The sequence below is a fragment of the Suricata suricatta genome, chromosome 10, assembly GCF_006229205.1.
Source record: "Suricata suricatta isolate VVHF042 chromosome 10, meerkat_22Aug2017_6uvM2_HiC, whole genome shotgun sequence".
NCBI lineage: Eukaryota > Metazoa > Chordata > Mammalia > Carnivora > Herpestidae > Suricata > Suricata suricatta.
Window position 1 is genome coordinate 50,030,092 of NC_043709.1, and position 15,524 is coordinate 50,045,615.

Genomic DNA, 15,524 nt, shown 5'->3' on the forward strand with positions numbered 1-15,524 from the left:
TCAACCGACACATCAACTCTAGAGCAAAAGAACCACATGGTCATGTGTCTGATCTCTCTTTCCACTGGGGTGGCTAACTTGAAGGGGAAAAAAGAAGTTCGGGAGGACTTTGATAGGTGGCCTCAGGCTTGGTCAGGAGACAACGAACCCTTTACTAGAAAACAAAAGCACTACAGTGAGACTGGAAGTGGTTTAAAAAAAAAAAAAAAGTAAGCCTCCAGGAATGACTGAAGCTTCTTCCTGATCAATGACATGGAGATTCCCAATCCACTTTGGTCAATAAATCCAAAGCGACATACCTAATTTCCTTTCATTCTTTGGCTTCAACTCTCCCAGGCATGGTCAGTTCTCCATTCAGCCCAAAACTCAAATGAGATACATGACCATATATGGAAGAGCCTTTTAAAAATAAAAGGTAATTTTTAAATTGCTAAGTACTCGTTACAGTTTATATGTGCCAGGCATGCTGCTTCTTTACAGATGAGGAAATCGAGGCTCAGAGAGGTGTAAGGACTTGCCCAGGCTGCCTTACACAGCTGCTTCTAATTAATCAAGAACACACACCCTTTCAGCCCATAACAAAATCCAGTTCCCCCCTCTCTCTTTTTTTTTTTTTAATAGCCCTCACATCAAAAGATCAAGATCCACTGTTAATAAAAACTGTTCAGGGGTGCCTGGGTGGCTCTGTCGGTTAATTGTCCGCTCAGGTCATGATCTCACTGTGAGTTCAAGCCCGGTGTTGGGTTTTGTGCTGACAGCTCAGGGCCAGGAGCCTGCTTTGGATTCTGTGTCTCCCTCTCTCTCTGCCCCTCCCTTGCTCTCTTTCTCTCAAAAATAAAGAAAACATTAAAAATTTAAAAAATAAAAAAACTGTTCAGAACTACCACCAGGGTGAGTCAATTTTAAGTTGATTTGCTTATTTGAGTGTTATGTTTGCCTTTTTTTAAATGTTTTATTTATTTTTGATAGAGAGAGAGACAGAGCATGAGAGGGGGAGGGGCAGAGAGAGAAGGAGACACAGAACCAGAAGCAGGCTCCAGGCTCTGAGCTGGCTGTCAGCACAGAGCCTGATGCAGGACTCGAACCCACGAATGTGAGACCTGACCTGAGCCGAAGTCGGAGGCTTAACCGACTGAGCCACCCAGGCGCCCGCCGTTTTCAAAGGTATTACTTTCCCCTACATGACCTACCTCCAATCCTCTGCACCAAAAGGCAGGAATAATTACGCTCTGGGTACAGTTCCTAGAGTGAATTTCCTCTAGCACAGGCCAGCAGGACAGCCAAAGATCAAACCCACACCTCAGCACGGCACCCCACCACCACACACCCCCAACCAAGGGCACCACGTGGCCAACGCTGGTCATTAGAGAAGGCAAGAAAGCAATTTTCAAACTTCAGAAATATCTGAAAGGGCTGTAACTTCCCCCCAAAGGAATACTGGCGAGAAAAAGCTATCCACGAGCCTGTTTAAACAAACAGAAACAGACCTTAAATGGACCAGAGTAATATTATGGTTTCTTTAAACCACCTACATAATATTTACATTTTCCCAGAGCTGGGAAATCATGGACTACAGTCAAATACCTCTGAATTCACCTCTGTAGTGCCATTAAAACCTGGATCTACTGAAGGTCTAAACCAATAAAACTTCTGTTGGTTTAATTTCTCATTTCCAAGTTCCACTGAGAGTCCAAATCAACTGAGTTTTAATTCTCTTGGAAAGCTCCACTAACTGTAAAACACGATGGAATGTTAAACTTCATTTTTAGTGCTGCTATTTCTTCTCTCTCATGTAATGCATCCAGCTATATTATACTTTCATAAGAGTTTTTGGTTTTTGTTTTGCTGTTTGAGAACTGTATCAGAGACACATAAATTTCCAGGACTTCACTGGCAAAAAATCAAAAAAATTTCCTCGAAGCAAGCATTTGTAGGAAATTTTCAGAGTAAACTTGTTTGAGTTGCCTAGGAATGAGGATTAAGGGGGGTTCATAATCCATCTGAAGTCAGAAATAATTCTTCACAGCTCTTTAAAAGATTCACTTAGGGGCGCTCAGTCGGTAGGGCGGTAGGGCGTCTGACTTTGGCTCAGGTCATAATCTTGTGGTTTGAGTCTGAGCCCCACATCAGGCTCTGTGCGGACAGCTCAGAGCCTGGAGCTGCTTCAGATTCTGTGTCTTCCTCTTTCTGTCCCTCTGCCACTCATGTTCTGCCTCTCTCTCTCAAAAGTAAATAATAAAAAATGTAAAAATAAGTAAAAGATTCACTTAATTAAAATATTCTGGGGCGCCTGGGTGGCTCAGTCGGTTAAGTGTCCAACTTCAGCTCAGGTCATGATCTCGTGGTTTGTGGGTTTGAGCCCCATGTCGGGCTCTAGGCTGACAGCTCAGAGCCTGGAGCCTGCTTCAGATTCTGTATCTCCCTGTCTCTCTGCCCCTCCCCCTCTCATGCTCTGTCGGTCTCAAAAATAAAACATTAAAAAAATAATTTAAAAAAATAAAATATTCTGAATAAAAAAAATTAAATGAGGGCAAACTACTGGTTCATTGAAGTATAAGAGATTAAGCAGTTTTCATCATAAGCAAGCCTTAAAGTAGACAGCAAGGCCAGATTCTATCCAACTGCAATGTTTCAACAAAAGACAATAAACCACTAAGTAAACACTATAAAAATCCTCTTTGCCAGGTGGGGTTTTTAGCAGTTTGTCCTATAATCCTTTTATCAAAATCTGGTCTATTGATAAAACTTAGGTTCCTATGAATTCTACCGAGTGCTTGGAAAACTCCCACTAAATGTACTAAAGTTCAAAGAGAAACAGGCAGATTCAGTCCCTTTTTTTTTTTTTTTAACCTTAGTAAAAGGCAGCACATCATCCAGCTCCTACCCTCTGTACTCCACAGCGTATTCATAGGATGCTCATGCTTTCTTGGTAATGCCTTTCCCGTGTCATAATTAGAGAAATAAAGTGAGGGGTTTTTTTTGCTTGGAGTTTCAGTGATGTCGGCCTGAGACAGACTCTAAAGGATTTCAAAATGCCCGAGTACGTAATGTCCCTCTGGTCCAAACACAGTAAGTCAGAAAATAACCTGAAGTGTAGCTGACCACAAAAAAGGAGAACCATCTCCTGGCTAAATATGCACACGACTCAAGAACAGTGCTCTCTGGAGATTTCCGGCCTAACAAATGGTCAAAGGCCATGAACAATGCTCACACCAAGACGAAAATCTACTGAGAAGTACAGAAACATATTAAACTTACTGCTCAAGGAATGCAAATTAAATAACGACTTATGCTCTATTCTCAGAGTCGCATGCTCTACTGACTGAGCCACCCAGGCACCCCACTTTTCCCTCCATTTTAATGACTATGCCCAGTGGAGCTAAGGGCACAATGAAACTAGTTAAAAATACAGCCTTCAGGGGGCACCTGGGTGGCTCAGTTAAGCATCCAACTCTGGCTCAGGTCATAATGTCATAGTTCGTGGGTTCAAGCCCCCCATTCGGCTCTGTACTGACAGCTCAGAACCTGGAGCCTGCTTTGGATTCTGTGTCTCCCTTTCTCTCATGCTCTCTCTCAAACATAAATAAATGTTAAAAAAAAATTTTTTTAATACAGCCTTTCAATTGGTGATATATAACTAGAAACATAAAAATGGCCATACCTTCACTGCTAACTAAAATTGCATTTTGTACATTTATTCTAAAAAGCTATTCCATGATGGAAAAGGTGTGTTAATATTTCTTAAATGGTTATTTTTGAGACGGAGAGAGAAAGAGAGACAGACGGACAGAGCATAAGTGGGGGAGAGGCAGGCAGAATCCGAAGCACATTCCAACAGCAGGTTTCAGCTCCATGCTGCAAGCACAAAGCCCAACATGGGGCTTGAAATCACAAATCAGGAGACCATGACCTGAGCCGAAGTCAGATGCTTAACTGGCTGAGCCACCCAGGCGCCTTTTTTTTTTTTAATGTTTATTTATTTTTAAGAGACAGAGACAGAGACATAGACAGACAGAGACACAGACCCAGACACAGAGCGTGAGGCAGTGAGTGCGCGGGGGAGGGGGAGAGACAGAGGGACAGAGGATCTGAAGCAGGGTCCATGCTGACAACAGAGAACTCAAACATGCAGGGTCCATGCAGGGCTCAAACCCGTGAACTGTAAGATCATGACCTGAGCTGATGTCAGACGCTTAGCAGACTGAACCACCCAGGCGCCCTTCATAATTCTAAGTTTAAATAGCAAGATTCAAATTTGTCCATACAGAATTCCTTTAAAATTCTGGGATGCCTGGGTGGCTCAGTCAGTTAAGCGTCCAACTTCAGCTCAGGTCATGATCTTATCGTTCATGAGTTCAAGTCCCACATCAGGTCCTGGGCTGAAACCTCAGAGCCTGGAGCCTCCTTTGGATTCTGTGTCTCCCTGTCTCTCTGCACCTCCCCCACATGCTGTGTCTATATCTCTCTCAAAAATAAACATTTTTTAAAATGTATCTTAAAATTTAAAAACAAATTACCAATACGATTCAGCAATGCCACTTGTGGGTATACACCTGAAAGAACTGAAAAGCAGGGTCTCTAAGACATCTCTGTGTCCCCATGTTCACTGCAGCATCAGTCATCATAGCCAAGAGTTAGAAGCACCCAACTAGCCACTGACTGATGAATGGATAAACAAAATCCGGTACATACACTAAATGCAATATTATTCAGGCTTGAAGGAAACTGTAACACATGCTACAGCATGGATGAACCTTACGGATGTTATACTGAAATAAGCCAGTCACAAAAAGACAAATATCGTAGGATTTCACTTATAGGAGATATCTAGATGAGTCAAACTCACAGAAACAGAAACAGAATGCTGACAATCAGGAGCATGGTGGGGAGGGGGTTGCAGTTTAATGCGGACAGCGTTTCAGTTTCCAAAATGAAAAAGTTCTGGCAATTGGAGACAAACATTGTATATACTTAACACTAGATGGCAAATTTTAGGGGCTTGTTACCACAATTTTTTTAAAGTCAGTATAATACGATTATATGTATGTAAAAAGACAAATGAGGGGCACCTGGCTGGCTTAGTCAGTTAAGCATATGACTCTTGATCTTGGGGTCACGAGTTTGAGCACTATGTTGGGTGTAGGGATTAATTTAAAAAAAAGACAAATGGGAAAAACTAGGAAACAATTCTGCAAAACAATATTTCAATTAGGATAGTAAGATAATGGACCATTTCCCCCCCAACTAGATGATGCAATTTTTACAGCATTCTTGTTATCAAAAAAAAAAAAATGTGGGGGCCGAGGGGGCACCTGGGTGGCTCAGTTGGTTAAGCATCCAACTTTAGCCCAGGTCATGATCTCACAGCTTGTGAGTTTGAGCCCCATGTCCGGCTCTGAGCTGTTAGCATAGAGCCTGGAGCCTACTTCAAATTTTATTTGTGTCTCCCTCTCTCTCTGCCCCTCTCACATTCGTGGCTCGATCTTGCTCTCGCTCTTTCTCAAAAATAAACAAACATTAAAATTTGGGGGGGGGGGAATGTTTAAACATATTGCTCCAGCTATCAATAAAACCTTACCGGCCTTTGAATAAAACTGGCATGCTTATAAAAAACTACTTTCTTAGCATATACAAAACAAAGATGGAGCCAAACTTTGAACCAAGATCTTGCTCTTTACCACAGATGCGAAATGATCTATACAGACTACAAATCAAACATTAAGATTTTATTTTTAAGTAATCTCTGCACCCAAAGTGGGGTTCGAGATCAGGAACCACATGCTAGCCAAGTGCGGGAAGACTCTGTGAACTAAACTCAAGAGCAAGTTTCTGTTTTGTTCATCAAAACCCTAGCACCAGTCTATCACATTGTGAACATTCCATGAACGCTTGGGAATGAACGTAGAAAACTTCCTTCACAATCCTGACACCCAAACATTGCCTGACCTGCATTACTTTCATGAAAAACAGTTTGCTGATTGCATTCTAAATCTCTTAAATCCAGATCTTCTAAATCTATTCTCCTGGTCTCCAATTCCCAAATTCATCCTTCTTCCTCCTCTAATTATCTCACTTTGTTTAGCATCTGGAAAAAGAACTGAGTGCTGCAATATATAATTAGTAAATTATTCTTAGCTGACTGAATAATGTAGCATCAGTTAGCAATTACAGTCCATAAAATGTGTATTACTCTTGCTGTTTTAATACCCTATGAAATAATGAGCTCCACTCTGTGAATTCAAGGCAGAGGTGCAGTTTGAATGCCACAGGACAGTTTTTATCCAATCAGCTCCTATGTCAGAAAAAAGGGAAGTTCCCCACACAAAAGTTTCACAACCTCAAATGCTGGTATGCGTGACCCACAATAGGCTGAGAAGAAACGAACTATTCCCAACAATAAAGGGCAAGTTCCCCTTCACAAAGAATCTTCCCAGGGCACCCGCTGGCAGCCCATCCCTCCACCTGCACCACTAGCGGATGGAGATCCAAACTCCTGGCAAGAGTCTGCTCCAGCAAACAGCACTGCCCAGCAGAAACAGAATGCAAAGCACGTACAGAATTCTAAATTTTCCAGTAGCCAAGTTAAAAAGCAAACCGGTAATAATCAATTTTATTTAACTCCGTATATCCCAAGTATTCAACATGTAACCAATACTAAACAGTCATTGTTTACACTGTGTATTCTCTTTCCTTGGTCATAGAAATCAGTGTATGTTTCATACTTCCAGCACCTCTGAGTTCAGGCCAGCCACACTTCAAGTGGGTAAGAGGCACATGTGGTCAGTAACTACTATATCTGACAGTACAGCTTTAGAATGATCACTTCTATTCATAACATTTTTACATGAATATCACATCTTAACCATTTTTTATGGACTCTGACATCCTACTGTGTATCTGGCCCTCTCCATTAGAAAAATAATAACAGGGGCGCCTGGGTGGCTCAGTCGGTTGAGCGGCAGACTTCAGCTTAAGTCATGATCTCACAGTTCGTGGGTTTAAGCCCTGTGTCAGGCTCTGTGCTGAAAGCACGCAGTCTGGAGCCTGCTTCTGATTCTGTGTCTCCCCCTCTCTCTGACCATTCCCCACTCACGTTCTGTGTCTCTCTCAAAAATAAATAAACATTTTAAAAAATTTTTAAATAAATAAATAACAAGTTAGGGGTGTCTGGGTGACTCAGTCAGTTAAATGTTCGGCTCCTGATTTCAGCTCAGGTCATGATCTCGTGGTGTGTAAAACTGAGCACCAAGCATGAAGCCCACTTTAGATTCTCTCTCTTATTCTCCCTTTGCCCCTCCCCCGCTCATTCTCTCTCTCAAAACAAACAAAAAGTAGATATTCTAACTTTAGGGGCACCAGGGTCGTTCAAGTCAGTTAAGCGTCTGACTGTTGATTTCAGCTCAGGTCATGATCTCAGGGTTTGTAAGATCAAGCCTCACATCAGGCTCTCAGCAGAGAGATTCTCTCTCTCCCTTTCTCTCTGCCCCTCACTGTCTCTCTCAAAAGTCAGTAAACTTTTGTAAAAAAAAAAAAAATAATAATAATGATGATGATGATGATGATGAAGATGATAAGTAAACAAAACCATCTGACTAGCCACTGATGGCCAAACCTGAACTAACTATTCAGAAAATCCTGGAGGGGTGCCTGGGTGGCTCAGTCGGTTAAGCGTCCAACTTTGGCTCAGGTCATGATCTCACAGTTTGTGAGTTCAAGCTCCGCATCGGGCTGTGTGCTGACAGCTCAGAGTCTGGAGCCTGCTTCAGATTCTGTGTCTCCCTGTCCTCTCTCTGTCTCTCCCCTTCTCGTGCTGTCTCTCTCACTCTCTAAAAAAGTGAATAAATGTTAAAAAGAAAAGAAAAACCTGGAAAACTAATCTCGTTTGGAAGTTTGATAAACTTGGGTTAGCATTATTAACTGTTTAATGCATTTCATATCCTTGAGGATGCGAATGTTTCTGTTGGAACACGACCACCTACGGTTTCTGGACAGATGTCAACAGCACAATGTGGCCTGTTGTACAGGGATCACTTCTCAGTAAGCCTTTCCATCTCAACTGATGTACAGCTTTACCACGCTTTACACAACAGCAGTGTTCTTAAAAACTGTCAACAGGTACAAATTTCCTTTACACTAAGGGAACATGCGCATTGAAGAAAAATTAGAGGGGCGCCTGGGTGACTCAGGCGATTAAGCATCCGGCTTCAGCTCAGGTCTCATATGATCTCACAGTTCGTGGGTTCGAGCCCCGTGGCAGAGAGAGAGGGAGACATAGGATCCCAAGTGGGCTCTGTGCTGACAGCTCAGAGCCTGGAGCCTGCTTTGGATTCTGTATCTCCCTCTCTCTGACCCTCCCCTACTCACACTGTCTCCGTCTCTCAAAAATAAACAAGAAACATTAAAAAAAAAGATTTAAAGAAAAATTAGAGAGATGTCCTATTTGGTGAGCTTTTAAAAAAATATTACTCAATGGAGGCGCCTGAGTGGCTCAGTAGACTGAATATCCAACTCTTGACTTCAGCTTAGGTCATGACCCCAGGGTCATGGGATCGAGCCTCACATCAGACTCCACATCTCTAAGCATGAGCATGGAGTCTGCTTAAGATGCTCACCCTCTGCCCCTCTCCCCTGCTTGCACGTGCTCTCTCTCCAAAAAAAAATAAAACCTTAAAAAAAAAAAAAAGGCAAAGTAGGCACCCCTCCCCTCTGCTCTTTCCCTTCACAGCAAAAATAAACTGTTGGCAGAATAAATCAATAAATGTTGAATGAATGAATAATGGGCTTTCTTAAAATAAGGGGGAAATTTATAAAGTGAATTATACCTAACCCAGTAATAACAATGATTACCAATATCATCTGCTTTTAAATGACTATTAATGTGTAAGAAACTTTAGAAACTTTTGGTTTAGCTGGGAGAAGAGGAAAACTTGTGTACACTTATGTATAAAAGAAAACTCCCAGTACGAAGGACTGGAACTTCCATCCCAAATCAGCAGGATTTTGGGGTACCTGGTTGGCTCAGTCGGTTACGCACCTGACTCTGGCTCACGTCATGATCTCAACCCGTGGGTTCCAGCCCCGCATCAGGCTCTGTGCTAACAGCTCAGAGCCTGGAACCTGCTTCAGGATTCTGAGTCTCCCTCACTCTCTGCCCCTCCCCCACTCACTTTCTGTCTCTCAAAATAAAATAAAGACATTAAAAAAAAACCCACACACAAAATCAGTAGGTTTCCATTCCTTCAAAAACTACTAAGTACAGGGCATTTATTTTATGTGCTGGGTCAACAGGGTAGTCTCTGTCCTCATTAAACTAAATACAACAACAAATTATAATTTTTGCTCTGAGAGGCAAGAGCAGAGGGCTTTAGGAGGAGAGGGTGCCTGCTTCGGAGCGGTGATTCAGGCAGACTTCGGTGAGGGGACGGAGAAGGAAGAGCAGCAGTCCCAGGCCAGAGCTCTGTGATGGCGAATCACAGGGCTCCAGAAAGGAAGTGAAGACTGCTATGACCAGAGCCCTAGTCACATGCGGTCTTTAAAAGGTTGTTCCAGGGGCGCCTGGGTGGCGCAGTTGGGGGAAGCGTCTGACTCTTGATTTCAGTTCAGGTCATGATCTCACAGTTCATGAGTTCAAACCCTGTATCAGGCTCTGTGCTGACAGTGTGGAGTCTGCTTGGGATTCTGTCTCTCTTCCTCTCCTCTGCGCCCCCCCGGCTCTCGCTTTCTAAATAAAAAAATAAATAAAAATAAAAATAAATTAAATTAAAATAGAACAAAACACACGGTTTGTGAGTTCGAGCCCCTCACCAGGCTCTCTGCTGTCAGCACAGAGCCCGCTTGGGATCCTCTGTCTCCCACGCTCTCTGCCCCTTCTCCACTCGTGCTCTCGCTCTCAAAAATAAACGTTTAAATAAATAGAAGTTGTTGCATCAGAGAGTGAACAAGAAGCAGGGCCCCGTCACACAGCTAATGCTCGGTCAGAAAAACACCTCTTACCAGGCACCGTCCAGGGCTCTTCAATGAGACCAGGACACAAACAGCTGACTTTAGCCAAGATGCATCAAGTGCGAGCAGCCCCTCCCCAGGCATCGATCTCCTGTCGGGTCCTCTTTGCACCAGCACTTCTCACCAAGGGCCCCAACTAGATAATGGCCTTGAGCCAAATCAGAAGCAGCCTTTGTCAGAGACCACCTCTTCTGCGGGCAGCTGTGGGGGAGCAAGAGCTCAGGGCTAAGAATGGGGGCCCCTCCCCGCCGCACACACTAAACCGTGCATGGTCTGCCTCATTTTTTGTTTTTTTTTCCTCTCCCAGAAAATGAATGTTTACAGTATGACATGCACTGACTGCCAAAGGAAGTCTAAAAAGAATAAGCACATTATTGGATATTTTTAGCTTTTCTTTTCATAAATGTTTTGTGTCACTGCTTTCCAAAGAATCCCAAATCTTTTGCAAGTTAGCCAGAAGAAGAAACGGGGGAGCGAATGTATTTTCATGTAAGAGGTGACTAATGTTCTCTTGAAAGTGAGTTAAAGGAATGTGCCGTCAGTCCTGCTCACACAAACACAAAATTCCAGTGGATTATTATGTACCGTGTGAGAACAAAATATACCAGACACGGAGGAGAAACGTGCAAATCACCACGCACCAGCCATGCGGACGGGGAGGAGTATTTATGTTTGACAAGATAGGGATTAAAAATTAGTGTAGAAAGTTAATAGTCAAAATACCTTTGAGGTTGTAAACCATTATTCTTGTATTCCCAGTGATCTACCACCAAAGCTCCTAATGGAAACCCTGAATAAAAACAGCGGACCTCATTACTGGTGGTTCTAACAATATGACCCAGAACCAAACAACAAGTATGAGAAAACTTTATTTATTTTTAATTTTTTTTAATGTTCTTTATTTATTTTTGAGAGACAGAGAGAGACAGTGGGAATAGGGGAGGGTCAGAGAGAGAAGGAGACACAGAATGTGAAGCAGGCTCCAGGCTCTGAGCTAGCTGTCAGCACAGAGCCCGACGTGGGGCTCGAACCCACGAACCATGAGATCATGACCTGAGCTGAAGCCGGACGCTCAACCGACTGAGCCACCAGGCGCCCCGAGAAAACTTTAAATTATAATAAGGAGAGAACCCATAGGGCAAACTTGAGGCTTGTTATATGGGGTCTCACGGCTTGCCTTATTAAACAATTCTTCAGGGTAACTTCTTTTAGAAGCGTGAGGGGTTCAGAGAAAATTTTTTAAGTTTAAGACTTCTTGACCTTCATTTCCTTTATATCCGTAAGATTTTTGTTTTACAGGAGACAGAAGTTGGGCTATTCTGCTAAAGCAAAAAGTGTCTCCTTTCCTTATTCCTATTAAACTACCAAAGGCTCAGAAAGAAAAGTGATTACCTTAGCTAGAGGGTAAGATAGGCTCCAATAGACTACATTAGTAACTTCAGTCCGTTTCTACTCTTAGAAGGCTGAATGTGAAGCAGAGAATGATGAATAATGGAATTGCTCACATTTTTGGTCTTCATGAAACAAGAGTGAATGCACAATCATGAACTGTGAACACTGTAATGAAGATATATGTGGGGTGGGAGTCAACATTTTAAGAAACACCTAAATTACAAAGGTCCATATTTGCAAAGAGAAAATTGAATTTAAAATATTTTTGGCTGAGAATTAACAAAAAAGGAAAGTTTGTGGGCCCATCAGTGAAATCACTTAACAAAGCCTTACCTTTCATTATTTCTCCAGGGGGTTCTTGGGAGAATCCTAAAATAGGGTACATTTGAAAACCTGTAATGAGCCAAGTATTATCAGAGCCCCTGGGTGGCTCAGTCAGTTATGCACCAGACTCTTGATTTCAGCTCAGGTCATGATGTCAAGATCCGTGGGATCAAGCCTTGTGGAGCCTATCTGGGATTATTCTCTGCCCACCTGCCCGCCTGCCCCTCTCTCAAATAAACTTAAAAAAAAGAGGGGCACCTGGGTGACTCAGTCAGTTAAGCGTCCGACTTCAGCTCAGGTCATGATCTCACGGTTCGTGGGTTCGAGCCCCATGTTGGGCTCTGTGCTGACAGCGAGCTCAGAGCCTGGAGCCTGCTTCGGATTCAGTATCTTCCTCTCTCTCACCCTCCCCTGCTCACGCTGTCTCTCTCTCAAAAATAAAAAATTAGAAAAAATATTTTAGGAAAAAAAAAAAGCCAATTATCATCAAACCAGGAAAGCGTTAATATAACTAATACAGAGCAACCACAGTGTATCAGGTACCAGCGGAGACCCGAGAGCTACAGTAATACACAAGACATCCAAACTGTCACAGAAAGTCCCGTGCTCGTTCCTGTTTATATCCTCCAGATAGGTTTCTAGGCCTTTTCCTTTTTGAAAGATGGGACCAACATTAATATAAGAAAATGGTAACATTTCCTTTATATCCATAAGATTTTTGTTTTTGTTGGAGACGGAAGCTGGGCTATATTCCTTTGCCTGGCAAGAGAAGAAAAGAATTCCTCATCCCCTTCCCCCTTTTCCTCCATCCTGCATTTACCACAAACATCTTGCTTTCTCTGGATATTTTCAAGAGTCCTAGAAACCGTATCTTCCTGGCTTTTTCACCAGATGGTTTAGCACCAAAAACAAAAAAACAATTACCATTATCAATAACAGAGCCAACAGCAACATCTCTCTTTGAACCTCTCTAGACAAAGGATAAATTCCACTTTTACACTTTGTCAGAAATGCTTATCTTATTCTTACAATCACCAACATAATAAAATGAAAAAGGTAGGGTGCCTAGCTGACTCAGCCAATATAGTGAGGGTCTCTTGATCTCAGGGTCATGAATTCAAGCCCAACGGTGGCCACAAAGATTCCTTAAAATAATGATGAAATAACTAATAAAATGAAAAAGGCTCATCTATCATCTAAGCATAGGTAAAACAATTGTTCTATATTTAGACTGGCTTGCTTTGTAAGTTTTACTTCTTTAACTCGCAAATCTTATCAGGAATTTAACAGACTCATTCAGGCACTTTAACCAAAATGCCCACAAAAAGTCAGTTTGAAACACTTTTTCCACCTGGCGAGAAAGTTCCATAACGCAGCGCCTTCCAGGTGCTACGTGAGAAGGGGGAAATGCGCAGGCAGTAAAGCTTCAGAATATACAAAACACCATCTTCAAGCCAAGAACTAAATCTTACTGTCCTGGTTTTCAGCACAATACTTCAAAACACGTATGAATGCCAGACTAATCCTAAGTGCTAAACAAGCATTACATAAAATGCATGCTAAATTAATGAGCAAAAACACTGAATGTGTAAACCGGAAAAAAAAAAAAAGAGAAGAGAGAGATGTTTTTACTTTTTAAAGCCCTGAAACAGTCCAACCCGGATATTCTGGCCCCTGTGAGGGAGCATCGCACACCTGGAGAACCTGAGAACCAGCAGTTTTTCTGGGGATTAAGAGCTGCCCCGGATTAGACTTCGATCTAGCACAACCACCTCTGTCAAATTCTAGCCAAAGTGTCCAACGGTGACAGCAACATAAGTGGCAGGAGAAAATACAAAGTAGAGAAGAGAAACAAAGGAGAGGTCAAGAAAGAAAGACGGGCCAAGCGAAAGAAGCGTAAGGAAAAGCAGTTAATTCTTCCCTCAAAGACAGCAGGACAGTATTTTCTGCCTTCCAAACATCACAGCAAACACGTACCCTTAAATTCCACTCTACTGAAAAATAAGGATCAATTGCTAAGAACTCCATGTGTACTCCAAAATTCAAATGATGCGACAGGAGTTGGAGGAGGGGCCTGTGGGAGGCAATGAGGCCATGAGGGCCGGGAAGAGAGGCCCCTCTAAGAGGAAGCAAGCTAGCCCTTTCTCCCCAGGAGGTCACAACAAGAATCCCGGCCTCTCCAAGCCAGGAAGCCCGAGCCAAGAAGGGGTCTTCACCAGAACCCAATCACCCACCCAGATCCACCTCCAGCCTCCAGACCTGTGAGAAATATTTGTGTTCAAGTCACCTAGTCTATGACATTTGTTACTGCGGCCTGAGCCAAGCCGCTGCTCAAAGTTAACTAGTAAGTCGTGCAGCCCTAAGCCTTAGAAACAATAAAGAGGGCGGACTGCCGCCCCAGGACTTCACTCAGAATTACCTGCTACTGAATAAGGGCACTTGACTTGCTCTTGCCCTTCACCATTCCCCTTCCCCCTCCTTCTGGTTTGGGGGTTAAGAGGTTGAGAAGCCTAGAACTTCCGAATCATAAAAAGAAATCTGACCTCAGAAAGTGGTTAAATAAACTTAAAAGGTCTGGCAAGGAAACCCTGACACATTACTCCGTCCTCACCCCTCCCATAACTCATCATCCGGCCCTGAACGATTTCCCTTGCCTCTAGCCTCCAGGACTAATAGCAAAGTTGGGGGGGGGGGGGGGAGCGCCTAATGTTTTTTAAGAGCAACAAATTTGTTCCATTACAGCCTTCTCTAATCTGATGTGAGCACGGCTGGGTTGGCGGGGCTCCCTGGTGTGGCTCCCAGAGCCAGGAGGCTTAGAGTTCACGCTCAGGACTGAGAAGTCCATCCCAAGTGGCCCGTTTCGGGAAAGCCTCCCTGAAAAACACGGTCACGGTCGGCGAAACCGGCCCAAGTTCCCTTGCCATCTTTTCCTAAGTCCGGCTTCCCACGGCACGCTTCCTCCAAAAAAGGAAGAAACCGGCTAAGGCTCGGCTCCCGCCGGCTGGTATTTACCTAGCACCGGAACTTGTTTGCAAAACATTGGAGGCACTCACAAACTTGACTTTGCAGGAAACGCACAACCTTGACTCCCGCAACCGAGATCTAGCGAGCGCCTACAATCGTCCCCACCCCCAAAGTCCTGGAGCCGGAAGGTAGGGGAAGCCAGGTCACCACCGCCACCCCTGGCTATTACACGAAGTCCATGCCACTCAGGGGCCCAGCGCCCAGTGAACCGACTCACAGTGAGGGCCGGGGCGCAGGGGAAACGCCGGAGTGGCGGGGGACGCCTCCACGCTCAGCACTGCTTCCCCGAAGCCCGCAGCCCGACGCTGGGCCGCAGAGGCCATCTGGCGAGGAAGGCAGGAGCCGGCCCTCGGCCTCCCGCCCTTCCTCCTCTTTCCCCAGCCCGAGCCGCCCTCCGCGCGCGCACGCCCATGTGCGCGAGCTCCAGGCACGACCCTGGGATTCCCCAACGGCAGAAGCCCCTTCTCGGCCGCCCCCTCCTCCTTCCCAGCCGGCATCCCCAACGGGCCCCGCAGACACACGTGGATTCGGGGATCCGGGAGCGACGGGCGCAGGCTGCGGCGCCCACGGCGCGTGCCACTCACTTGCTGGCCGGCTCGGGGCTTGCCCTGGGGCGCTCTCCTGAAAAAGGAGGTCCTGGCGGTGAAGAAGAAGTCCTCGGAGTCCTCCTCCAGGCTGCTGTAACCGCTGCTCATGCTGCTGGTCCCGTCGCGCGTGGGCCGCCTCCCCCGGGCGCAGGCGGCCAGGCAGGGGTGCGGCGCCCGCCCGCCCCGCGAGTTTCC

General features: G+C 44.5%; 1 protein-coding gene across 1 annotated transcript in view; it reads right to left on the reverse strand.

Moving 5' to 3' along the window:
* RASSF3 (Ras association domain family member 3) overlaps positions 1-15,518 on the reverse strand; it is a 68,754-nt gene extending 53,236 nt beyond the window's left edge. Inside the window, exon 1 of the mRNA XM_029953169.1 lies at positions 15,327-15,518. Within this exon, the coding sequence (XP_029809029.1) occupies positions 15,327-15,437 (111 nt within the window). The 5' untranslated portion in view covers positions 15,438-15,518. The remainder of the gene's footprint in view (positions 1-15,326) is intronic.
* Positions 15,519-15,524: the final 6 nt, after the last annotated feature.